This window comes from Pyricularia pennisetigena, chromosome 6 (assembly GCF_004337985.1).
Source record: "Pyricularia pennisetigena strain Br36 chromosome 6, whole genome shotgun sequence".
Lineage (NCBI taxonomy): Eukaryota > Fungi > Ascomycota > Sordariomycetes > Magnaporthales > Pyriculariaceae > Pyricularia > Pyricularia pennisetigena.
Window position 1 is genome coordinate 4,874,573 of NC_043744.1, and position 24,492 is coordinate 4,899,064.

The 24,492-nt window shown below is 51.5% G+C and overlaps 5 protein-coding genes across 5 annotated transcripts; 2 read left to right on the forward strand and 3 right to left on the reverse strand.

The window, feature by feature from the left end:
- Nucleotides 1-1,833: 1,833 nt before the first annotated feature.
- PpBr36_05198 (uncharacterized protein) lies at nt 1,834-3,444 on the forward strand (the record flags this gene model as incomplete). The annotated part of the gene is made up of 1 exon (XM_029892355.1): nt 1,834-3,444. One exon carries the CDS (start codon nt 1,834-1,836, stop codon nt 3,442-3,444), a length of 1,611 nt encoding a protein of 536 aa, XP_029749646.1.
- A 1,002-nt stretch (nt 3,445-4,446) lies between these two features.
- On the reverse strand, nt 4,447-6,824 carry PpBr36_05199 (uncharacterized protein; the record flags this gene model as incomplete). Its single annotated transcript, XM_029892356.1, has 9 exons — nt 4,447-4,694; nt 4,810-4,949; nt 5,022-5,232; nt 5,374-5,742; nt 5,828-5,983; nt 6,097-6,320; nt 6,440-6,521; nt 6,605-6,613; nt 6,710-6,824. 9 exons carry the CDS (start codon nt 6,822-6,824, stop codon nt 4,447-4,449), a joined length of 1,554 nt encoding a protein of 517 aa, XP_029749645.1.
- A 1,008-nt stretch (nt 6,825-7,832) lies between these two features.
- Nucleotides 7,833-10,535, reverse strand: PpBr36_05200 (uncharacterized protein; the record flags this gene model as incomplete). The annotated part of the gene is made up of 2 exons (XM_029892357.1): nt 7,833-9,105; nt 9,214-10,535. 2 exons carry the CDS (start codon nt 10,533-10,535, stop codon nt 7,833-7,835), a joined length of 2,595 nt encoding a protein of 864 aa, XP_029749702.1.
- A 1,799-nt stretch (nt 10,536-12,334) lies between these two features.
- Nucleotides 12,335-13,684, forward strand: PpBr36_05201 (uncharacterized protein; the record flags this gene model as incomplete). The annotated part of the gene is made up of 1 exon (XM_029892358.1): nt 12,335-13,684. One exon carries the CDS (start codon nt 12,335-12,337, stop codon nt 13,682-13,684), a length of 1,350 nt encoding a protein of 449 aa, XP_029749701.1.
- Nucleotides 13,685-15,125: 1,441 nt separating this feature from the next.
- PpBr36_05202 (uncharacterized protein) lies at nt 15,126-19,585 on the reverse strand (the record flags this gene model as incomplete). Its single annotated transcript, XM_029892359.1, has 5 exons — nt 15,126-18,019; nt 18,105-18,189; nt 18,335-19,011; nt 19,093-19,188; nt 19,348-19,585. 5 exons carry the CDS (start codon nt 19,583-19,585, stop codon nt 15,126-15,128), a joined length of 3,990 nt encoding a protein of 1,329 aa, XP_029749700.1.
- Between the last annotated feature and the right edge of the window lie 4,907 nt (nt 19,586-24,492).

A 24,492-nucleotide genomic window follows, 5' to 3' on the forward strand; every position in this document is an offset into this window, starting at 1 on the left:
AAGTATACATATACATACTCAAGCTGTTGGCCTCGGCACTTGAAAAGGAAAACCCCCTCCCTTCCTATATACTTATTGCTCTAGACATATGTCCGATTTTTATCGGTGTGGAAAAGACTTGCAGGCCTTCAACCAAGCACTCACGCAGAACCCACGCACATTATCCATCTAAGTTATACTTGTGCTCCGTAATACAAGTTCGGGATTTTGGAAGCAGTTCAGACCCTGCAGGCTGCCACCCACACCACCGCTCGGATTCCTTGCGCCAATCATCTGCACCGCGTTCTGACCTGACACAGTGCTGACTTGGCCAAACAACCTTGACCGCCTGCCCACTCGATGCATTCGTACATTTGACCCATCCCGCTTTTGCAACTATTGCGGAGTAACTCTTTACAGGGCATTTGCTCTCCGCGCAGCCCACATTTACTCGACCACTCCCGCAAAGCCAAACCCTGAATTCTGGATCCCCAGGAAGCTCGGCCACATTGATACAAATCCTCTCGTCGCAAACCAAGTTTCTTAAAAGAAAGGCAGCTGGAAACAAAAAGGAGTCTAAGAAGAAGCACAACAAAAACCCTGTGGCGCATCCTACCGAGCGACCATCTCGCGGTCGACCCTACTGACAGAGTCCGCCCGCCCAACGCGCCCGAGCCGACCGAAAATCGCTACTTGGCTAGGCCTGTCTACTTCACCGCCACCTTTGTGTTATTGCAACGATCTTCAGCGACTCGGTTCTCCTGGCTACTTGACAACCAACCAAGTCCTTCACCAACACGCTGCCCGTCATTTGTCGTCGTCGTCCTCGCTCTCCCCAGGTAAGCGACCAAAAAGGCGCCCGTCGTCACAACACTTACTCTGCTCAAAAGCCCCACTCCCTTTTACTCGTCGCCTTCTTCCCAGTCGCTTGGTTGCCTTATCAGCTACATGTCTTAACAACGTAACAGCGCAGGTCTAAATCCAGCTAGACCAGGATTACCCCCCTCCTCTTGCAGCAGACTGAGAGACTCACGACTCACACCAACTACACTCCGGGGCAATCCTGTCCCAATCTCTGATCCAAGTTACTGCACTGTCAGAATAATCAATCTACATATTTCGTCGAGCGCTCGATCCACCCGTTGCTTCTTTGTGTCAGCTTGCGCCACGTTCGCAGCACTTTTTCTAGAACCAAAGACGCCTTTGTCGTCCTTCCCAGACCGCGTTACACACTCCGGTCCTTCGCCCCGCCACTTCATGGTCACATAAAGACGACGGCTGAAATCCCACGATCTTCCCCCGAAACCCGGCAAAAAACCCGAAGACGTTGCTTTTTTGGACGACATCTCCAATCGACAGGTATGTCTTTATTCTAATGACAAGACATGATTTGGGACAATTCCACGCACTGCGCACGCATCGCTCGTTTACCTTCATCACCGCTGCACCGTTCCTCCATTTATCCATCCCTTGCAAACGAAGGCTGTGAGTGACTGGCAGATCTCGGGCGCTTTGCTGGCCGAGGCTTGTTTTGCTTTTTATTATTATTATTATTATCATTGTTATTCTGGCGCTCCTGGCGGATTGCATGATAAGTTGGTGTGACTCGCTGTCTGTTGCCTGCATTCCAGTTCAGGCACCCAGCCCCAAGCCACTCTGTCGAACTTTATCTTCACACCCCACGGAAATAGGTACAACATACTAAATAAACTCTCGGACTTTTAGGCGACACAGATCTTTTTCCCCAGGTAACGGTTCCGACGCATCCGCCCTCGCGGGCATCCACTCTCAAAACGAGATTCGGTCAACCACATCCCGCGCACCACACCCACGCATCGGCGCAAAACAGTCGAAATGGCGCAACACGGCTTCAATCAAATGGCTGGCGCACACGGAGGCGATAGCATCAACCCGAATGACCTCAACATGGTGGGCAACTACGGCTCTTCTTACCAAAACGCCTTCAGTGGCAACACCAACCAGCAAAACTCATACGCAAATGGATCGGCATTGTTTGGGGATGACGAACTCCTCGAAGGCCTCGCAAGCCCAACTGACACATCGCCAAACATGCACGGCAATGGCCCTGACTTTGGCAACATGAACGAGATGACTATGGGCGGTTACTCGAACTCGATCTACACAACTCACGGCATGCCCATGGATCAAAACCGCATAAGCGGCTACTCGAACACACCAGAAGGCGATCCAATCCAGAGCCCTTTTGCGCACAATTTCAACCAGTACCGCCAGATGCAGCACCCTCAGTCATTCGGAAACTCGCTCCAGTCTCCCATATACGGAGCCTCGCCACTTCCTGGCTCGGAGATCAACCACGAGGCTGACCCAAGCTACATGAACCCCAAAGTTCGCCCTCGGATACCGACTGCTATGGCGCGCAAGTCCTCTGGCGGTCGCACACCAATGACGCCAAAAGCATCGGCAGCCATGGCTAGCTTGACTATCGGCTCTGCAGACTCGTTCAACCCCCAACCAATCCGGACGAACGGTGCACACCACGAAAAGGCACACTCAGGCCAGTGGTTAAATACACCCAATAGCATTGGCTCGTACCCAGGCTCTGGCTTCTCGTCACCAATTCAGCCTGGTCTGCACAGCGCTCAGATCAATGACATTCTGCTCAAGGGCGGCACTTCGATGCCCGCCAAGCTAAACTCACCCCTCACCTCAACCCAAGAGGCCAAACGCAAGAGGAGGCGAGAATCGCACAATCTCGTGGAGAGGCGACGTAGAGACAACATCAACGAGAGGATTCAGGATCTCAGTAAACTGGTCCCCCAGCATCGTCTCGAGGATGAGAAGATCAAGAAGCTCATCCAGAACGGAACTCCGCTTTCACCTACACTTGGCGGTATTTCAAGCCCATCACAAGCAACATCCGGCCTTGCAGGGCCAGGAGCCAGGCGAGCTGCTGGAGGAAGCACAGGCAATATTACAACAGGACTCCCCATTGACGACAAGGACAAGGGACCAAACAAGGGAGACATTCTCAACGGTGCTGTCAGCTGGACGCGCGACTTGATGTGGATGCTCCAACTCAAGCTTCAACAACAAGAGGAAATGGCCAACTACATCATCGAGATTGGTGGCCAGGTTCCCTTTGAGCCCACAGATGACGAGAAGCGCATGCAGTCGGAGCTCGCTGAGGCCATGCAAAGATGCGAAATGTCCGAGGAGGGCAAAAACTTTACGTACTCGCGCCGTGCGGGATCCGGCCTACGAGTTCCGCATCACACCGATTACAAAGGGGAGCCTCTCGATGGCGCCAACAGGAATGCCGTTGACGGCGTGTCTTCCCTCAGCCCTGGCGGGACTATGACAAATGACGTGGGCCTGGGTTCCGATCTTGGCAATCACGGCCAAGGCCCCTTCTGGAATGAGGACGACGACGGCAGCGGCGAGCTCGATTTCAAAGAAGAGGACGAGTACATGGACTTGAACTAGTCTAGCGTTGGGCGGTGACGAGCAATTCCTACACATCGTTTCATCTCATCTTTGTAATGTTATACCCCCCCTTTTTTGTCTTGGACATTTTGCGCTTCATTTTGCACAGTTCTTTGTAATTCCCGCTCCATTTTCAAGCAATACTTTTGCACATGCATGCATACAGGTTACGGTACATCAAGAGGTTCTTATCTTTATTCTATTCTTATTATTAGCTTTGGCCATTCTTCTCTTTTCTATTTTTTTTTTCTTTTTGTTTTGTCCTCTTTGTCCTGGAGGCATTATTTCACTCCCTATCATCAGGGTTGGAGGATCAACTGGCTTCATTGCATTTTATCTGGTTTTTAAGGCGGACGGGGATATCACCGGAGTTGTTTGTTACTTGTTTGACACAGCCTTGAATTGGACCTACTTATCTGCGCTTGACGTCGCTGGTGTTTATTAGTATTCTATTTATTTATCTTTTGGTATACACCACTGTTTCAAATTCGTTGTTTGTTTCTCCTGCCTTTGAATAGTTGTGACCAACCAAGCACTCGGCCATCAGCTGGCAAATATGGCATGATTTGTAACTTGGTTGCTCCGTGTGCTCCTGAACCCTTCCCCCCTTGCTTAGTCTGGACTGGGTCGAGAACAGTTTGCTTGGTGGATACGACGAAGCCAGTCTTGGAAATTATAATTAGTTGGAAATTAATAATAGTATCGATCTATACATAACCAAGCAACCGTGGTCAACAAGGCGGATGAAACACGGAGGCCTACGCTTGGAAAAAGTCTAAGTGGATGACCTTTGGTCAATAATTGCCATGTCTATGTGCGTGTCTCGGCAATTCTCAAAGCTACCCAAGACATGATATATATACGGACGCCTAGATACTAGCAATCCGACTTCTTTGCAGGGTTCCCGCTGCAAGCCAAAATGATGGTTGAGCTGTCCATGCTTATGGGGCGCGCATACAGACGGCCTTTTTTTTTGTTTCCTTCTGCGTTTTCCTTTTCATATCAAACAGTCTGCTTGGTCTCTACTGGCTTGGACATAGCGGTGTCCTTGTCCGCCAGTTGGGGCTCTTCTTCGCCCTGACGGCTCGGAGTATCGACACTGTTGCTCTCCTCGACGTTTGTGTTATTGAGCATCTCACGGAACGCCTGTCGCTTCGCCCTGAGGTATCTGCGGTCGATGTACAGGACGGTGGCGACCATGAGCATGGTGAACAGCCAGATGCCGATCGAGGATCCCCAGCCGTGCACGTCTATGGAATTTTTATTTTTTTAGTTAGCTATTTTTATTTTTATTTTATTGTTTGTTTTGCTTAGGAAGGAAAAAAAAAAAACAAGGAATGAAGGAAGGGGTGAGGCATAGCGTACAGTAAGGAGCTTTAGATGCGGGCCACATCAACGCCTGCGCCCAAGACAGGATGGCAAAGTTGAGTGCCACGGTGGCGCCAATGATAAAGGTGACCGAGTCGGGGTCGTGCGGGAGACTGTCGGTAAGAGTGCATATACCCCTGGTTAGTATATAATAGATAACACAAGAGAAAAGGTAGTCATAGTCCGACTAGTTAATCGTATAAACTCACAGATCTGACAACCAAGCAGTGACAATCAGGGTGACACCAATGGTCGTGTACAGCATGAAATAACTAGCATAGGCACCACCAATAGGCGTCGTGTCCGGGTGGGCTGTCCACACCGTCATGTATATGGTGGCGAAGAGTCCGACGACGGCCTGAACCATAAAGATTGTCCAGCGCGACTGAAAAAGGTCCGAGAGGTTGGTCAAAATCAACACTGTTACCGCGTGAGGGTGAAGTCTCTGTCAGCATTTGGGGAACCCAGAAATTCCACTCCAGGGGAAGTCGTAATGGGGGTTTCTGTTTTCGCGTTTTTTTTTTCTTTTTTTTTTTTTTTTGTTTCGGGGGAACAGCTTACGAGCAACGATAGAGACTCCACTACCGCCGATAGGGATGCCGTTCACCTCGGTCACGTCCCACCTCGGGGTGCCATCGGCGTTCTTGAGTGACTTGAGAAAAACGCCAAAGTAGTACATGCCATAGTTGGCCATGTTGGCGGCCATGGACAGCGGCACGATGGCGTAGAAGAGGGGCGAGGCCAGCGACCGCTTGATCGTCTTGAGCGTGATTCTTACGGGCTCCTGCTTGCCGTGTCGGTGGAGGCGCTTCATGGCCAGCTTTGCGTCGTTCTCCTTGAACCAAAAGGCCCAGGGGTTGGGCTTGTGCGGCAGGCCGGGGACCATGAAGAATCCAAAGAAGCCCACGACGACAGTCATAAGACACTCCACTGTTTTTTTTTGTTGCTTCCTGTTAGCTTTCGACATTGGGGTTGCAAAAAAGGGCAAAAGACAAAAAAAAGGAGATTACTCAACCGATAAATAACCACCTCCAAGCCGCCAGGCCAGCTTTTCCGTCCATCGTCTTGACAACAGATATTGCGAGGGCACCTGACATCATGGAGCCAACCGCCTGGGAACACTGGTAGATGCCCATACGTTTCGCGATCTCACTTGGCGTATACCAATAGACTGAACGAAGCAGAAGGGAAAAAAGTCGTTAGCTAAATTCAACCAATATAAAAAACAACACAGATTGTTTCGTTGCTTCATCTTTGTCAACCGGCAGTATAGGTTTGGCTTACTCATCATAGTCATCATGCCCGGCCACGCGCTGCTCTCACACATTCCGAGAAAGAAGCGCAGCGCATAGATCTCGCGCGCGTTCTTGGTCACGGCGAACAGACCCGTCAGGACGCCCCAGGTTATCTCGAGGCCCGGAAGCCACCAGTTGGGTGGGATGTGCGTCAGGGCGATCTGGGAGGGAACAACCATAATGAGATTGCCCAGGAGGAAGAATGTGGTGAAGCTTGTGTGCGTGACTCTTGGGTTAATACCAAAAAGCTCATGCAGTTGGCGAGACCTCTTTTCAGGGGGCAGCTGTTTAAAAAAAAAAAAAAAAAAAAAAAAAAAGAAGTGCTTGCTCACTAATTCAGCTCGTCGCCATAGAGCTGGAGATCCTCCTTCATCCCCGAGACGTAGGCATTATTGATATTTGTCTGGTCCAGGTCTTAAGATTTGGTTTATCATTTGTCAATATCACGACGTCGACAACAAGTGATCATGATGCAGCCCACAATCGTGCTAACTCACATTTCATGACTGTAGCAAGAAAGGTACTTGAATGTCAGCACACCAGACTTTCTTTTGGTTTCAATACTACTACTACAGGAGAAAAAAGTAGTTTAATATACATACTCTGCGATATGCACCCAAAGGTCATTAGACAGATATCGAGCTTCCGCACATAGGCGCGCTCTTCCGGTGTCCGTTCGTGGCGCTTTGCAAACGCAAACTTGTCGAAAAGACCCATCTTCTTACACCTTAGACAGCTCAGAGAGCTAAATTCTTGGTCGATTGTCTGTCTGTGTCAGAAAAAAAAAAGTGACGAGGTTAGACAAGGAAGGGGTGAGTAAAGAAAAACTAGGTAACAAGGAGAGAAGGAAGGGGGAGCAAGAACAAATATACAATCTGATCATCAGATAAACAAGGGTGCATACCAACAAGTGGGGAGAGGTCTCTGTCAGTCCGTCAGAGGTACCCTACCCAACGGTTTTCTTGCCGGATTGAGAGCTACCGTTAACCCCCACTTCATTGTCATGGTTCGCAGGGCGTGGGTATGTTCAACGATACATTTCGTTTATTGCGAGGAAAAACTTTAATTTTTTTTTTTTTTTTTTTTTTCCTGAGGCACTGACTCGGCAGCGGGTGGCCGAACATGTCCGAGGGGCCTCTTGGGCTGCATCCCCAATGGTTGGTAAGCTTGGTAATAGGCGCGCAAGCGAGCTGCTATTTGCTGCATGAACGCCGTGGTTCCCACTTTTGCTTTCCAAACCAGAGGAACCGAAGAGGTATACGAGGGTTAAGCTCGGGATACTTTCCACCGGGGTGGGCGCCTGCATTCTCTTGTCCTTGGTTCCAGGCCCTATAGCCAAGAGAAGCAAGGCTAACTTCTCTTTGAACCTCCCGTATAGAGCATGCTGTTTTTGCAAAATAGTCAGTGACTTGTGCCACATATCCTGCATAATGCGCTCTGTGATGATTATGTCCTGCAAGATGCATATGGGCTTGACTCTGTCAGATCGTCCCAGCCCTATTGACAGGTCAAACTATAGAGGGACGGACAAAAAGCTTAAATTCGAATGGCAGGTATCGGACGAAAGAAATATCTCCAGGGGTACCAAGGGTACGTCGAAGCTGCTGCCGTTGCATTCCGACTCCCGGCCGTATCTTGTCACCCAAACAACAAGATGATATTGATTTTTATATTTTTTTTCTTTTGTGAAAAAGTCACTGCCCAACAAGGTCTAATTGCAACTCATCACCAGTGCCTAACGCATATGAGATACTCATTCATGGCGACCAATAAATTCCAAACCTCTCTCCTCTTTTTCTCTTCTTGCAACGCGATCCTCTCAAGTGCACAGTGCCCATTAAAGTACTTGCAGAACACTGGCCAGGCGTCTGCAACTCTGTCGCGGAACTCATCGTCGTCCTCGGGGTGACTCTTGTGGGCTGTGCTTTTCCCCTTGCTGCTGTGGTGATGGCCACTGCTGCCGCCACCAACTCCACTGGGCACCTCGAGCGTCGCGGCAAGATTGCCATTACTGTCAGCAGCCGTGGCCTTTTGTCGTAACCTCCGCTCGATGGCACTCAGATATAGACTCTCTTTGCCAGTTGCAGTCCGGGCATCGAGGATAATATGGGGCTGTAAATGCATGAGGTGCGGCGCGTTGTTGGCACTCGGATTCTGCGTTTGCTCGGGCTGTGGGCGCCGCGCATGCGCGCTGGCCTTTTCGGCGAGCTCTCGCGCCTGCCGGTCCGCCAGCCTACCGAGACGTGCTTTTTCAGCTGCCTGCTGTGCTGCCGTCGGCGGGGGCTTCGGGGGCTTTTCTGAAGAGGCAGAGCCTGTTGCTGCCAATGGCGACTGTACCGAGGTTGGGGATGCAACAGACATGTCGGACTGCTGTGAGGCAGCTGTGGTTGTTCTTGAGAGCAGTGTGCTGATGCTGCCTACCTCATCTTCGACCCCGTCCTCGGTCCCATCAGCAACAGAGGTCGTGGATGTTTTGCGCATTTTTTCCCTTTCCGCTTTGTCTTTATCATTCCCAGCTGGCATTGAGGTAGCAGCAGCAGCAGCAGCAGCCGCCGCTGCTGCTGTTTGACTCGACTTAGCTTTAGCCAACTCCTCGGCCTCGAGAGCGTGTTCAACCTCGTAAATGATCTCTGGCCAGACCACGACGTAGGCAAAGGTGCAGAGCTGCGTGACCCAGCCGCCGCGCATAAGCCAGGCCAAAATTCGCATGTACTCTGCACGGATCGTCTTGTTTGGGCAGAAGAATTTGTATGGGCGCGGGGCGGCCGACAGGTCAGTCAATATATTGGGCAGCGGTGGGCAGTGCGGAAAGGCGCGGCTGAAGTCCAAGCTAGCGCCGGGGAGCTTGGAGAGATCGCAATTGGGAGAGAGTATGTAAACGTCCCGCGCATGCAATGGCGGGATTGCAATGGCGCGGCGCCAGAAGATGAAATGATGCGCAAAGCGGCGAACCTGGGCCAGATTCAGCACCTTGGACTGGTTGGCGACTTGCTGGAAGCTACAAATTACGACAGTCCACGCGATTAGTATAGGCGAAACATACGTCTGCTCACAGCTTAGGGCTTCGCCGTAACCAGAACCAGCCTCTTGATGCAGAATTACTTACGAGAGCGTCGGCTTGGAATGTCTCATGTACTCTATCATGGCCAAGGTCGACTCATCCGGATCAGATTGTAACTCGGAGACAATCTTCTTTTCATCGTCCATGAGCAGCAAGGCAAAGTCCTTGCCAAGAAATCCAAGATCTGCAGCATCAGCATCCTCGCGCACAAACGAATTTGCCGTCGTCAACCAGATTCCTGTGGCATCCGGGTCGCCTTGCTGGGGGAGATCTGCAATATGGAAGGGCATGGGGATCTGGACCGAGTGTGTGACCATCCCGTCTTGCGTCTCAAGCTGCAAGACGGCAATCTTGTTTTGGCTAATATTATCATAGACATCCTGCATGGAAGCAGCCAGGGACGAAGTGCGTAAGATCTCGTCCCAAAGGGAAGACATCTTGCGCCTTTCTTCCCGGGCCTTGTCTTTCAGCGCAAGAATCTTTTTGGACTCCTTCCAGACAAAGTCATTGCGTTGCTGGCAGTAATTGTATGCCTTGTTCACCTTTCGGATGATGTGCGTGTGCATGGTGTCGATGAGCTCGTTGACCTCGCTCTTCTTGGGGTTGAGGAAGAAGACAAGGTTGAACATGGTCATCGAGCTGACTTTGTCATCCTGCTGCTCCTCCTCTTCCCTGTCACCATTTTGAGCTGCGTCTAAGCCGCTGCCGTCCTGAGCATGTGGCGAGAGCCTGGTCGTATCTATTGCCGGCCGAATATAGTCGGGGTCAAGGGGAGGGAGCTCATTGCCATCCTCATCAGTGGCAGATACCATGATGCCTCCTGCTGATATAATACTGCCCTTCCTCTTGGGCTCCTGGTCCTTCTTCTTCTTTTTCTTTTTCCAGATGCCATTTTCCGGCACATGTATTGGATACGAGACACAGTATATTGGGTCCAAAGATATCTGGAAGAGCTTTTTGTGGTAAGCCCTGCTGGGAGTCAATATGCTCTCAAGATCCTTGGTCGGAAATCCAGCAACATGCTCCCAGGGCACGATCTGGGTACCGGTCTCGGTGATGATGTGCTCGTCCTGATTTCTGGACATGTACTGTTGGTCCGAGGACGATGCTCCCGTCTCTAGCCCGGAAGGCTCGGGAGCCTCCCTATCGGCCAGGTCGCCGCCTTCATCATAATCGTAGCCCCAACCATGGGCATGTTCCGTGTGCTCCCCTGGATCGCCTTGAGCTGTTGCCGTGTGATCACAGCGAGGCGACGTGCGCACGTGTGGCGGATAGTGGAAGACTATCTTGGAACCGTCTCGTGTTCGGTTGATGACAAGAGCGACGCCGAGGAAGTTGGAGGGGCTGGGAAGAACTGGCAGGGACATGGCGTCCTAGGGAGTTACGGGACTAGCTAAGGTAGGTAGTGCCTGTCTGTTCCGATGCCAGTTGTCTGGATTCGTGCTGATCCAGTGCGGTGAAGAATGAATTCCCTGTCCGACTGGCCAGTCCCGCATTACCAGGCAAGGAAGCGGATCCCAACAAAAAAAGAAATTACTATTGCAGACGAAAGATGGGTCTTGGCATGCATCGAGGCGCGCCTAGGCCTATAAAAGAGCAAGACCTGCGTCAAGTTCCATCCGGTTCAGTTTAAGGGTCAATAGGCAGTAACACAAATAAATAAATAAATAAAAAATAAACAGATGGGTCTTTGTTTGATCGATTGATTATCTGTCGACTCGCATGGGCGGTTGAACTTATCGTGGGTACCTAAGGTTGGTACCTGTTAGTAGGTAAAAACAGTTTAGGGCACTCACGCCATCAATGTGTGGCCCCTGTGTGCATTTGCACCGCGAATGCTGGCTTGCGCTTTCGGAAGTTGCGACGATTGAACGTGCAGCTTAGTTGCGTCTGGCGCTTCACCGCCTGAAATTGATCTAGACATAGTGTTTTGGGGCAAGCACATGCAAAAGTTGAGCTCAGCTCAGCTAATGTCCGGAAACCCCCTTGCATTTCGTCGAGCTCACCCCTGTTCAAGGAACCCCCACCCTGTGGGCTGCGTCATTACTACTGCGGGGTTTGGAACTCCCGAGTCTTGGCTTAGCGGAAATCACCGCCTGGAATAATTAAGGGGTCGCCACGAGAAAATATTCAAGACAGAAAGAAGAATGCCAATTATCAATTCTAAAAAGAAGCAAAGAATTCGGGCTCAGATCCGGTACTGCGTAGTCGCCGCCAGCTGTTATATGCGGAATGACATACAAAATAATATCCGACAGTAGTAAAGCCTATGTACAAAAGGCCTTGTCGCATGTGAAGTGCCGCTTGCAGAGACCGTTGGAGCTAGCGCCCTGCGCTTTCCTTCGATGCTGAAGAGTTCGGTGTGTGTTGGCATGGATGCCGACAACGTTGTGCTAGCTAGGTAAGGTGCCTCCTTGCGGCGTCATCGGTGCAGCCTTCAACTTAGATGACAGCGCTGCGTTGCACAAGATCGGTGGTCTTTTTTTTTTTTTTTTTTTTTAGTGACCTGGGTAGGCAACTGCCCTCGTGATCAACGCCTCGCTGGCTTCCGATTCATTCATCGTATTACATCTTGTAACAACCGTCAGTATAAGAAGATGAGCCTCGTGCAACGCACGTACATCGGCGAATTAAGCTAAATAATTTATGCTGTACTACGAGTACAATTGAGCTACTCACTGCCTTATCAGACGGAGTGGAATCCGGTTGCGCTTTCACGTGTTAATTCGATAATTCGATACACTCCCTTTCATTCATATCCATTCATCCATCCATTACCGGATGAATGCTTGTCTTCGCCCACCAAGTCGATCCAATCAAGACCCTGTCTCAACTGTTCCCGCCCATAGACGTCAAGTCTCCCAACACTCATCGAGTCTGGGCAAAAACGCCACGCACAACCCCCATTTTACCTTAATCCTACGACTTCTTTTTTACCCACTACCTATTTCAGCAAGTTGGAAAGAAGGACGGAAAACAAAGCTGACGTGGAATTCAAAGACGAGACGGAGCTGGAACGCAGCAAAGTTGCGTTATTGAGCTACCATATACTTTACTACAGCTTCCCCACGTCACCTCGCATACCCACTCAAAACCTTCCTTCTCCGCTCCCGAACCCTATTCTCGCCGCCGTTGCGGCTTTCTTCAACCTACCTCTCTGTTCATCATGGCCAAGTCGGCCATTGTCGAGGCTAACGGCCACCACACAACCACGGCCAACAATCAATGCAACAGTAATGCCATCCCCAAAGACCCCGCTATTGGCCCGGCCCAGCCAGAGAACCACAAAGTCCTCTTTCTCAACCTACGATACCGCGGCGACGATGCCGAAACCAGCAATGCCTCCGCCACCGCCCTGATCCAAAAGCTTCGCCCGGACTGGGGCACCGAGATTGATTTCCGTCGCTTCACAGACGGCATCACCAACACCCTGCTGCAGGCCCGCCCACGCCACGCCGAGCCTCTCCCGGGCGAGTCCCAAGACGACGCCCGTGACCGGGAGGCCATCCTGCTGCGCGCCTATGGCAACGGCACCGACCTCATCATCGACCGCAACCGCGAGGCGCAGAACCACGAGCTGCTGTCAAGGTACCGTCTTGCCCCAGAGCTGCTGGCACTTTTCGAAAATGGCATGCTCTATCGCTTCATCCGCGGGCGCGTGACGGCGCCCCAGGATCTGCGTCGCCCAGAGATATACAGGGCCGTCGCCCGCCGTCTTGCGCAGTGGCACAGCACTATACCTTGCTTACCCATGCCTAAGAAGCAGCAGCAAGCGCAAGCTATCACCAACGGCAGCCAAAACCGCACCGACGAGATGGTTCCCGGAAAGTTGCAGCCTAACATTTGGACCGTCATGCAAAAGTGGATCTTGGCCCTGCCGGCCGAGACAATCGCCCAGCGTGAACGCCAGGCCAGCTTGCAAAAGGAGCTTGACAGGGTAGTGGCTGAGTTCGGCCAGCGTCCGGGTTTGGGCCACGACGGCCTGGTCTTTGCGCACTGCGACCTACTGTCGGGCAACGTCATCGTCCTACCGACGCCTGCCGTGACCTCAAAGAGCCCTACTACCGCCACCACCACTGATGTGTCGGTGACCTTCATCGACTACGAATACGCAACCCCGTCACCCGCCGCCTTTGATCTAGCCAACCACTTTGCCGAGTGGGGCGGTTTTGACTGCGACTTCTCGGTGCTGCCAACCAGGGCTCAGCGTCGCGAATTCATACGAGAGTACATCCGGGTGTACTTTGGTAACGGTGGCGGGGACGAAGATGATCACGAAGACGCCGCTGAGGACCTTTTTGCTGAAGTAGATGTTTACCGTGGCCTGCCGGGCTTCTATTGGGGCATCTGGGCGCTCATCCAAGCGACCATTTCCACCATCGACTTTGACTACGCTTCATATGCTGAGACGAGGCTGGGCGAGTACTGGGCTTGGAGAGCAGAGCAGGATGGATCGCGCGCCAGAGAGGGTAGAGAGATGCCTTTGCGCGAAAAGCGGTGGGCACAGGAGGAATGATTCCCAGCCTTTCTCAACCTGATCGGTAGACCCATCTTGTTCGTGTTTCAAGCGGCTTTATTTTACGACTCGAGCTTTTTTTTTTTTTTTTCTTCAAGAAAACCTCGGCCAGCACAAGCAGCATTTTAGACCATACCTTTTTTTTAATGAGGATCGGCCGGGAACATGCTATAACGGCTTGTATATCTTGCTTGGTTTTTCTTCCCAGGGAGCGGCGCAGATGAAGTATTTTTCAAGTCAAAGCTCATTCCTTGGCAGGGTCCGATTCATCATCAGAGCATTCTCAAGGGGGGATTGGGGAATGTGGCCGGCATTCGCATATAAGGGACAATTATCAAAGCCTTGAGAGGGGGAGGCGGCTTCGTTTTTTTTTATCGCTTTCATCCGTTTTCTTTAAAATGATGCGCAGTGACATTCAACATGCGTTTATAGTTACCTGACGACAGCGGAAGCTTTTTTTGTATGACACTCTATAAATCATTAATTTTGTTCAATCACCAAAGAGGAAAAGAAAAACCTTAATCGTCCCTTTCGCCATGTTTCTCCTCAAATTTTCTTGATCAACATAAACTCTGCTTTCTCGCCTAAACCCGCGACTTTCTTCACATGCTAAGCCAGAAAACAAGTCGGAGCAAAAAGGTTCCATCTGATTGGGGTAGAAGAGCAAAGAGGAGAAAAAAGGCGCCGGGCGCTCGCTAGCCATAGCCCTACTATAAACCACACAGATACGCAGGGGTAGGGCAGGCGAGGTGCCCTCAGCCCAACCAAGCCAACCAACGTCCACAAGACACATGACAGGCTGCGGGGGTGCGCCGTTTCAAATGCCAAGCCGAGCGAGCGTTTGCTCCCAGGCCTAGCTAGGCCGACACGGCCGAACTTGGTTACGAAATGAGCCGCACTGGCCTGTTTCCTGTGCATACTATGTAGGCAACGAAGAGAGAGAGAGAGAGAGACAGAGAGACAGAGAGAAAGAGAGAAAAAAGAAATCTATGGCGATTTCAAGACTGACCCTGAGTTTTGGAACAGAGAAAGGAGTATTTGATGCGGGATCCAAGGTCAAGGGCAGAAGTCTGATAGTAGTAGCGTATTCCGGCCCACACAGTTCCTCAAATTCTCTCTTTTGTATCTACCAGGAGTGAGCCTTGATATGTGTATCAAGTGAATGTGACATGCGCGAATCCTCAGAATTGAGTCTCTGTCCGCCACACTCCATTCCATATGACTTTAATTAGATGTGTATAGTATAAAGAGTCTATTCAACCCAGTCTGCCCAGAATTTGCACCATAGTGAAAACCAGCTGTGGACAAATAAGTATGAGAAGGGGCATGTCCCCATTCACGGCATGCTTCACCAGACGCCATGCCCAAAATAATTGTTGTACGGTAAAAAATAAAATTTCCTGAAAGCCTTCGATATAATGACCAAGCGGACCCTTGGCCGTCAAGGATCAACTTCCATCCTCTCGGCCATTGACCCCGCAGAGACCAGTCTAGGCTCGATCTGCTCTGGAGACCGGCCACCACCAGCTTGCCCTGAGGCATCCCCCCTATTATCGGATGTTGTCCCAACCTCCTCCCTGCCTGCCCCGGTGGGCGGTATAGTAGTGGCCGAGCTCGGCGCCGTCGATAGTCCGGAATCCTTCCTTACCAGGCTACCTGAGGCGTTTTGCTGTTGCTGCTGCTGGGTCACCGTCGCGCTGCCGACGCTGTTCGCGCTGCCACTGCCAACCGTGCCTGAGCTCTTAGGCGTTGTAGCAGGCACGATGACGTTAAGAACGCAGTCATCCAGGTGCTCGTAAAACTCCTGCGCGGTAGCAAAGTGGCTTTGACAGATTGAGCACCTCGCACCCGTCACCGCAACGTCTCTCGTCACACTGACGACAAGCTTCCGGCTGTTCGGCGGTGTCTGCTCCACATTGTGCACTGCCGTGAGGTGCCGCTTGAAGACATCGGCTCGGTTGAAGGCCTTTTCGTACGCCGTGCCTGCACCCGCACAAAACGGGCACACCATCGTGCCCTTGTAGTGCGTAAGCGCATGTCGATTTTTATCGTATTTACGTGCGAAACCCTTGGTGTGATACTCGCAGGATTCGATGGGGCATTTTTCCGGTCGTTCCTCCATGTGTGTGAGCATGTGAGCGGCAAGATCTTTAAAAACTCGTCGACACTCTGGGTGCGGGCAGCGATTCCGATTGGCCGCCTGCGGGCCCCCTTGCGAATCGTCTGTAAGCCTGGTGGTCGGTAACGTGTGGTGGTTATACATGGAAACTGGACTTGGGCCGGGGCTGTTGGTTTGGAAGATCATTCCCCCAGGATTGTTGCACGGCATTTCCAATGCCGGTGTCACCATCATGGCTGAACGGCTCTGGTGATGGGCCGCCGCTATGTGAGACCCCGGAGACTGTGCTGTATGCGACATCGGTGGAGGTGGAGGAGGGTGCAGTGCAGACGGCGCAGTTGCAGTCCCTATGGATGGGATGGGTCCCTGTGCTGAGGCCGAGGTTGAGGCTGATGCTGGAGCTGTAGCTGGGGCCGGAGCTGGAGCTGGGGCTGGAGCCGGAGCGAGCCTAGGCACGTCAGGAACTGGTGAACGGCGGTTAGTCGAGCGAGGAGAGCTAAACTCGGCTGTAGGAGGCTTGTAGTCAACCTCCTCCTCGCCCTCCGACGAATCCATCGGATCCTGTACATCAACCGATTGGCGGACTTCACGCATCCAGTCCTTCAGGATGGCCATGGTGGGCCAGTCTCCGCTTGCCTTTCCTCCACGATGGGGGTTGAAATGTGCTCTACGCAGATGAGCGGCGGCATTGTAGTACGCGCCATATCTTTTCTGGGTGACGCAAGCCTTACACTTCGATAAGGGGACGATGGGTTGTGGTGATATCATGGTATTGTTGCTAATGGGTTCGGTACAAACCCATCTCTTGACCAGAGCGGCATGCTTGGCATCGGTATGACGTCGAAGTTCGTGCTCACCCCTGAAGCCTTCAGGATACTCGTTGCACTTGGAGCAATATACCCTCCTCAGAGGCGGTCGCTGATACGATGGCTTCATTCGAGTCGCCGGAATCGGAGAGGCCAACCCTCTGCCGGCACCACTGCTGCTCGCTCGCGAGAAGGTAGGACTGCTTGGCCCGATTGTATGTCGTCTGGCATAGCCTGAATCTCCCTCTCGAGGGGACGACATGACACCCCCGCCCGTCGCTGGTCCCCTGGGTCCGAAGGGTTCCCTTGAATCCTTGTCAGGGAATATCGAGGCACTTGGCGTCCACACCTCGCCAAACGATCTCATCCGAGGCGGCTGAGCCCGCTGCTCTTCCCCTGTTTGCATCACAGAGGCAAGAGCGGCAAAAGTTACCGTCCGGCTGGGTGACCTCTGCCGCATGAAACCATGATAAGAAGCACCCTCGTGTTCGCTGCTCCCCAAAAGCATCAAGTAGTCTCTTGTTGACTGTATCCCAAGTTCTGCCCACGTGTTGCGCCTGATTATCAGGTTGACGGTATTGAAGATATCGTGGTCCTCCTCGGCCAAGTCGATTGCGCCGGCCGCCATGTCATCCAGGACCATGGGCGTCGAATGCGTGAAAATTGTCACCAGCGCCTTGTATGCGCCGTGCATTGAAGCCGAGCCTTGCGTGGTGCCAGGGCTCGCACCTTGCGGCAGGCTGGGCAGTTGTCTAGCAAATGCATTTGTCGTATCCAGCAAAATCGTCCTTACCATGCTTATTATGCACAAGGAGAAAAATACGGCGAGCCAGCTCTTGTGATCTGGTACTCGTTTTCGCATCGTCGCGTCTTCATATGCCTGTAGAGACTGTGAAAGGCAGCTGAGCACTAGTCTGTACCGTCCATAGTAATCAACGTCATCGAATGCCGGCTGTGACAGAGGGCTTATGACTTCGGCGTGTATGGACGGCTCTGCTTGCTGAAGATCATACAGCAGAACCTCGCGGAGGAGCAACTTTGCGCGGTACAATACAGGGAACTCTAGTGCCTCGGCGTCTCTCGAGTCTGATATCAGCCCGCTCATCTTCAAGAGCTGCCAGAAGTTGTAAGCGGTCCCACTCATGTTCCAGCTGCCAGCTAGCACGGCCAGTATCGGCGGTGCCCTCTCAACAGGTTCCCTTATGAAAGTAGCAGCATGAGGGCTCGGGGTCATCATGCTGGCGAGGTCTTCTGTCCACCAGAACCCATCTTCGAAGTCGAGGTTGGACCTCACCATCCTATCAATTTCTGGCGGTATCGCATAGGTTCGCTCCAGGAATTCGTTCATGTTCCCCCTCGGTGCAAGCGGCGAGGCCATGGGCGTATGCATTCGTCTTGGAGAAAGCGATGCTGTCCAAGTAGCAATTACAAGAGGTGTTAGCTTTTCTATTTGACAGCCTCAGCAGTATATAAAACCTGGCATCAAGATACTCACGGGGAAGCAAGATTTCGGCCAATGACGGCAACGGTCCTCTGAGACAACCAAGAGCCTTCCAGAAGTCTTTGTCACCAGGACTAGCCTGATCGGGGCATGACGTACAAGGATTATGTGCGTCGCACTTGGAAGAGGAAAAAAAAACATATTAGCTGACGTGGAAAGGTTTTGGTTTGAGGCAAGGGCAGCAGAAAGAAAGTGAATATCTAAGCCAACAAGAAAGTACTTACTGCTATTTGCAGAACCCTACAACGCAAGCAGGGGTCTACTTCACGGTTCAGTCTCAACTCCTCTATGGACTCTAGCCGTGACGGCCCAACGCGACTCCTCTTGAGTGGAGGAAGAAGAGGGTCAACCTCGGCCTCGTCCGACGGCCTGGTTTGGCCAAAGTACTCAGGGGCAGCTGAGAAAGGCTGCGTGGGTTCTCTGTGGTCCCTCACAGCAGTGCTTCTCGAATCAGCACCAATGGGTGCAAGTTGAAGCGCAGTTGCGCTTCCTGGAGGTGGCAAGTAGGCAGGCGAAACTTGCTTCGGCGGAAACCCCTGGAACGATAGCGATGGTCGTTGGTGGGATGGGTCGGAGAAGAAGGACAGGTTTTCGCCTACAGACAGCGCCGAGTCTCTTTTGACCGGAGGAATATGTTCTTTTGCGTGTTGGTCTCGATCGTCCTGGGCCGGGAAGCCGTATATGTAATGCAAGCACCGCTCATTGGGGCACTTATAGGAGTGTTGTGATCCGTCCGCTAGGCTGTGGCTCGGGGCCATGCTGTCCCTTAACCTCCAGAGCCGGGCTATTGGGTCATAATAAGACAGATTCTTGTCCAGCCAAGCCGAGTAACCCTCAGGAGCATCGGCTTCAAGAGTACGCTTCAGCGTCTCGACAAAATTGGGGTTCTGAATGTCCACGCCTGTGGTTCAATTGTTCGTTATTCTGGTTAGATGCACCGAGGCTACTACGACGACAGGTTCCGGTACAAATCTAGGCTTACCTTGGTCTATGCATGCACTTTCGAGACATTCGCATTGATATTGCAGGACCCTGGCCTCCTCAATCTCGGACAAAGTCGGAACTCCCCCGGTGAGATCTGTCAAAGACCGTGTTAGTACGAGTGCAACACCAGAATCGGACACAATGTAATGAAGAATGACGGAGAGGGGCAGGTCAGAAAGTAACACGAAGTAGACGCAGGTAGGCGGGATGCATCATGAGCCGTAACGTCAGTAGAGGGAACGAGGCTACATACGATTCTCTTCGGCGTACGAGAGCAGGGCGCGGCGCTTGTGGCGCAACATTTGAAGCTCGAGGCGAATGTTGGGACCATATTTTCTAGGAAGCAGGGCAGCAAGCTTGGCCTGGATTTCGAGTTGCTGTTCGAGAAGAGCACGGATCGTGGGCTCGACCGACGGGTCATATGTGGAAGACCCAGCAGAATTATTGTAATCCAAGCCGGTAGGCGCCGTCGACGTGCCCACGGCCTCCATGGCCGGTCGGGGCGGGACCCGGAACTGCCGTGCCGCAAGATCGTCGGTCGGGCGAATCCTGATTCGGCTGTCGATCCCGTCGTCCGTATTTTTTCTTCTTTTTTTTTCTCCCCCTTTCCCCTCTTTCCGTTTATCTCTTTTCCTTCTGGTCTTTTCTTGGTTTCTTGGCCTGCAGCAATGAGTTTGAGTGCCGAACTTGCAGTCAACCGTCTTGTCTGATCTCTTGGTGTTTGTTGTTTGACGCAACCTGTTGAGTCTTGTTGGTCTGTAAGTTCACGCTCAGATTGAGCCTGTTAATTGCAAATCTGTTTTCCTTTCGTTCCCCCGAGGTTTCACTCTCAATCTGTCTGATACCCTTTGCCTAGATTTTATTTCTTTGCCGGCCGAACAAACTGGTCAAGTTTTGGTGGTTCTCAACAGGTCTCTTGGTATCCCTATTTGCTCGACTGCTTGCACGCTTCTTTTGCACTGCTAAATTTCACTCTCCACGCCAATCTCTTTTGTGCCCGTCCCAACGTTCGGACCAGACAGTGAAGGGTGCCAGGGTGAAATAGTCGGCTGCCGCCTGCCAACCGCCGATACTGGGATTTCTGCTTCCATACATCAACAAACCATACGGCTGTGCGTTATTCATTGCAGAGGCGGTGGGCCGTGATATGTGAGACCAGACTAGTGAGGTTACGGTCTGGTCCGGCTCTCGCGTGGTGGGAACGGTAAACTGGTTCCGCCGTAGGATCAGCACTTTGCCGCCGATTCCAGTCACCAGCAGGCAGTCATGCTCATGGCCCAGGTCGAACGAGACAGTAGCTACTGCAGTAGCAGTAGGGCGGAAATGGCTCTTGTGCTGGTAGTTTCTCTTGCGACGCCGTTGTGCACTTTACTGGGCTTGAGACATGAGGAACTTGTGCGCAAGCTGAAAACCCCCCAAATTAATATATGATAAAAATAACAAAAAGGAGCAAAAACTTCTGTAACACCAGAAAAGGGGGGAATCAAAACAAAAAAAAAAGAACAAAAGAAAAAAAAAAGGAAGTTGCAAGCAAGTCATCAACCTGGTAGGTTACCTACTGAAATCTTCCCTGGGTTCGCTGCCCTGCCAGGCACAGAAGATTAATTCCCCGTCAACCAACTTTCCAGGGCCCAAACAATGGAGCAGCTCCAGAAAAAAAAAATCGGTTCATCATTGTTCACAGACATCGCCTAATACATGGAAGAGCGTACTAAATTTTGGGGGCGGGTGTCCGAAAGTATTGGGGAACCACACATTTGATTCAGCGCCGAACAAGGGCCGCGCCGGGGCAAGGTCGAGATTGGGGAAGTGGGGAAGCTTGCTCCCATCCAGTGGGCATAGCGTGGAGATTACTGCTTCCAACCCACGCACAAAGCAATACCACCCAAGCAGGCAAGAAGAAGAAGAAGGTGGGACCCCGAACCACAGCCGCCGGAAGGAAGGTTCAAGGTTGGCCGGGGTTTGCTTCTTGCCTTCTGAGGCTTTTGGCGTGTGTGCTTGGGGTTCGCCTGCATCCACACATGGATGTTACCACAATGTGCGTGGGCAGCTGAGAGCCAGGTCGTCTGTGCCCATGCGATGTAGGTGCGCCTCAGGGTGCATCTTGCATTTGTATGTTTCCAAGTTCCAGACCAGTCAGTAGTAATCGAAAGACCCATATGAAAGATGCTGCACGCGAAGTACAATCCATATTAGTTCTGGCCAGTTCTACATGGTAGGTCTAGCTCGTTTGTTTACCTACCCAAATTAGCTGAGGTACTCGATGCGAGCGAGGCCGGCAAGGGTGCGTGATTCACTCAAGGAATATTTATTCACATTGCATTTCTACTGTACTTGGAGCTTTTTTTTATTTCTTTATTTTATTTTATTTTTTATATTTTTATCCAACCACTAATTGTCATTCTTGATCAACACATACTGTAGGAACCTTCATCCGTACTATCCCGCACAGGCGATCACATCATATGTAGCTATTACGGGATAGAACCTCCACATACCGCAATCGCAATGCCCTTCTTGCAATGACAACCTGGCGGTTTTTTGAGGGGTTTACTGTACGGAAATGGACGTTTCGAGCTGACGGCATAGACAGCCGAAAATACCTGAGGGTGGTGGCTTGATGCTATAGGGCCATGTGGAGCGACCATCATCAAGGTTTCCAGGCGAGACAGTCAGTGCTGCAAAGAGCAACAAACGGTACAGTAACCTTCGCGAGCCTACAGTACAAACCAGCCCCCAGTCAACCAACCAATTACTATGAATCAATCACCTAATTAGGTACAAGTCAATCAGCCTTGACCACCCACCACCTGGATCGACCTGAAGGCGACGGGTAAAAGGCAGCGGGCGACACGCGGAACCCAATTCGTCCCAAGCAAACAAAGCAACAACCATGGATCAAGGAGTCGAAGACCTCCACTGTCTATCGTCCATCATTTACCGCCCGCCCCGTCCTTTCCGCCCGCGTCTGTCATGCCATCCTTGTGAATTAACGTCAATCCATGCCGAGGCCTGTCCCGTCTCGACCGTTGAACCGTCGACGCACTGCACTGCGTTATACCCGCACCGCACCTGCAACCATGACGGCTGCGTTGCGCCCATTCCAAACCCATCACAACAACTACCCCGGGAGAGGGCGGTCCTTACATGTGGGCAACCACATCAGTCGGCTGATTTGCTTCACTTGTTTTTTTTTTTTTTTTCCTCTTTTTTTTTCTTAGGTGATAATTGCCTGGATTGTCTGGATTCGATCCTCGAGGACTTTTGACACTCACACTTGTTCTTTAATCGATCCATTCTCTTTCCTTCCTACTGCCTAACTTCTGCTTTGGGACCGATAATTACTCTCCAGCAGCCCTCGCGACAATCTCTTCCCCGATGCAACCCTACCCCTCCCTTCCAACTCATCAACGTGCCCACTGACCGCGTCCGGTGATTACAGTTTTCTACTGTGAGCTGCTACCCGTTTTGTAAATAAGTACTTTATCTACACTGCAGCGTCTTCGAAACTCAGCATTCTCTACATGGTACTCATGCCTGTTGTGACGGTCTTGCAAGGGATGGCATGCAAAATGTTGGTCGCGCTTATTCCTTCCACCCCTCTAGACAATCTCTCTCTTCTCTCTCTCTCTCTCACCCTTATCTCTATACCTTGCATGCTTCTGCCACCTGCTACGGACTGTACCCGATTTGAGTAGGTACTTCGTATGCTCCGGACCATGAAAATTAATGCCTCCCTACAACACCCAAATGTCAAATCATCTATCTGCCTCTCTTGTCCGTGTCGAAATGCAACAGCTGACGGGTTCCCAGGTGACAGGGGCGGGCGGGAGTCGTTCGCTGGATTTGCTTCCTACCTTAACCCTCCCCATGCACGCATCATCCCAGCTTGCTTGCCCAGGTAACCCCAAACTGCCTTGCCTTATGATTCGATGAACACATCCCTGGACAGCCGTTGTCCCCATCGACCAATAAGCAGCTCTGCATTAAGTGCGTGCAGGGAACCTAGGCCCACGGCAAAAGTCGTCGATATCGGATATTATCACCAGGTAATCTAAACTATGGGTGGACGAACGGATGGGATGGTTGGGTAGACAGACAGGTTGTAAATTGCTGGGAGAGAGAAGGGCCTCGCTCGGCTTATCTAAAGGTAGGTAGGTAGGTACCCAAAGTAGTGTATTAGGCGCATACGTATCTCGTAGTATGACATGTTATGAGTGCACAAGGCCGCTTAGGCGATGTCGCTACTGCTACTGCTGTCGGTTACGCAGTGCTTATCCACACCGGTAATTTTCTTTTTTTCCCCTGCAACAGCCCAAAATAGCATAGGGCGAAAAAAAAGAGGGTATTAATCAACACTGGGCAATTTTGGTCAAGAGGGGATCGTTCATGGTAGGTAGGTAGCTTGTTAGCTCGACAGCCTTTTCAGCTGCGAACCTTGGTTGCTGCGTCGGTACAAGTCGCGGTGCTTTAGCTGGGTACAGAGTACCAGGATCCACCACTAAGCTAAGCCTGCACGCGCCAAATCGCTTAAAAGCAGCCGACGCACAAAGCTCTGGCCAGGCAAAAGGCCCACCTTACGACCTGACGCGATTCAGGTTGGGTTGCATGAGGCACATGGGCATGGAAACCCAGGACTCAAGATGACCGCTGAACGTTCTCTCTCGAAATTCTACCGTACAAGGTTAACGGACTACTCACTGACGTCCTGGGGTGGAGTGAGGAGACTTCTGGTGGAAGCGACCGAGAGTATACAACGTGGCGATGACGACTAACAGACAAACGAGAGGTACAGTAGTATTCCAAAGAACGAGTTTTTATTTTGTTTTATTTTTCCCTGTAATTAGGTACCCCCAAGACACTGGCAGACAGGTATACTGTGGGCAGGGCGGGGCTGTACCTAGGTAGCCAAGGAGCCAGCCACATGATATATGTAGCTCTCGGAGAAATCCAAAGGTGCAGAAATACCGGTATGGTATACTCAGTCGATAACAACCTTTATGCCGTTTGCGGAATATCTACCTAGGTATTTTCCTTTGCTTTCACAAGCCCCCTTGTCTGGTACCGCTTTCGGTATTTTAAGCTACAAATGGCTTGAGTCAAGCCATCACAAGGCAGGGCGATGATCGGCCAAAAAAGCAAAGCACCGGCCGAGAACACACACAGACACAACACAGACGCACACCAAAAAGGCGGGAAGGGGAAAAAAAAAACCTAACGACTGTGATGTTGTATCAACTGTAACCCCGTGGGGCGCTGATCCCGCTGGCGTCTTGATAGGGTGTTCCGTCAAGCAGCGGAAAGCAAGCACAAGACCCCTCGGGAATGCCGGCTTTTGCGTACGTTTGGTTGTCCTTTTTTTTTTTTTTTTTTTTTTTTTTTTTTTTTTTTTTTTTTT